The sequence below is a fragment of the Balaenoptera ricei genome, chromosome X (assembly GCF_028023285.1).
Source record: "Balaenoptera ricei isolate mBalRic1 chromosome X, mBalRic1.hap2, whole genome shotgun sequence".
Classification (NCBI taxonomy): domain Eukaryota; kingdom Metazoa; phylum Chordata; class Mammalia; order Artiodactyla; family Balaenopteridae; genus Balaenoptera; species Balaenoptera ricei.
Window position 1 is genome coordinate 79,907,976 of NC_082660.1, and position 1,614 is coordinate 79,909,589.

The window sequence follows — 1,614 nt, forward strand, 5'->3', positions numbered from 1 at the left end:
GACCACCTATTTAATAGGAGTCAAATTTGCCCTCAGTTTTCATTTTTCCTTATTTTATTTTGTGAGTCTGTGACTCTGATGTTAAAAATGTGAGAAATTCATATATATTTAAAGGTGTGTGAAAGCTCAGGAATAACACATCCACATATTTTTTCCAGGATTAAACTGGTTTCTTATGAAGTAGAGCATTCCTCAATTTAATAGATCTTTGTCTTCTTTTTCATAAATAGAACTCAGGATGAATTCTCCTACTAAAGAAGGAAGTAATCCAGCTGACAATGCTCTCAAAAATTTAGAAAATGAGGCTCCAAATGACTGCAGTGCAGATATAGAGCCTTCATTTGCTGATTCTAATATGATTTCTCAGGTGGAAAGCAACCCAATGAACAGGGCGCTAGATGCACCAACTTCCCAGGAGCATGCTGTTCCTCAAGCAGCAGAAAATACTGAGCTTGAAGTAGAAGAAACCCAAAAAGATTCTCAAAAAGAAGATTTTAAAGAAGATGAGTCCTTTCTAATTCAGGTTCCCATTCCTAGAACATGGGTTTTGCTCATGTCAGGATTAGGGAGAATTACCTGAGTATCCCACTAGTAAAAATTGATAAAAACAGTCCCTTAACTAACAGAGCAAGATTCTACTCAGGAAAAGTGGAGATGAAAACAAGTGATTTCTGTCATAACACCATAAATTACAAAATTTCTCTCCAACTCTCAATTTCATGGAGAAGAATCCCATTTATTAACAATCATGAGAAGAATGATTCTCCATCTGCTCTGTGGTAGACATTTCTCTCAGGCTACAGGTCGTCAAAATACCATGTGGGTGAAGCAAAAGTATATAGCACGTCTTCCTCATCCAAATGTCCTCACTCACGGTGAGAGAACCATAATATTTGGAAGACCTTTGAGGGTGTACTATTACCGTCCCCTCATTGAGAGAATGACACCATGAAAATTTTACAAATCAACTGATACTAAAGGAAAGGATGGATTCCACATTTTTGTGAGGCCTGTGCTCTGTATCTCACAAGCCCAAATTCAAAACACATTTAATTGAAAAGCTTTGGAGGATCATTTGAGATCTCACCACAACATGAGGGTTGTGATTATAAACACCAATAATGGTTGGAAATAACTATGCCCTGTCTGCGGAAGTAGTTTCAACAATTTGATTGAATTTAGACAACATTCCTGCAGCTTTCCTGAGAATTAACTTCAACTGAGACAAATTAATTTTAAAATTTAACTTCTAAAAAATTTATAATTTGACTACCAAATTGAGGCAAAATTGTACGAACATAAATTTTAATAGTGTTAGATGGAGTTGCAGAAAGGAACACAAAATAAGATATATCAAAAAGAATCACCATTGAGAAGAGAGGAACAACTCATAAGGAAACCTCTGTCTAAACTCTGCTATTACAAACAGATCATCAAAATATCAGGCCCTGGATCTGTATATAGTCAGCAATTGAACTAGGAAAATATATGCACTTTCTTAATATCCACTTCTGCTGAAAGAAAGTATTGTTAATATTATCAGATTCCAAGTTCACAGGATTCTGACAACAATAGCAAACATATATTGGAGGGCTAGAAAAAGTCCTACCAGGT

General features: G+C 35.6%; 1 protein-coding gene across 1 annotated transcript; it reads left to right on the forward strand.

The window, feature by feature from the left end:
* Positions 1–238: 238 nt before the first annotated feature.
* Positions 239–1,213, forward strand: CPXCR1 (CPX chromosome region candidate 1). Its single transcript, XM_059911668.1, is given in 3 exon segments — positions 239–555; positions 612–749; positions 751–1,213. Coding segments are annotated over 3 exon segments (918 nt in total).
* Positions 1,214–1,614: the final 401 nt, after the last annotated feature.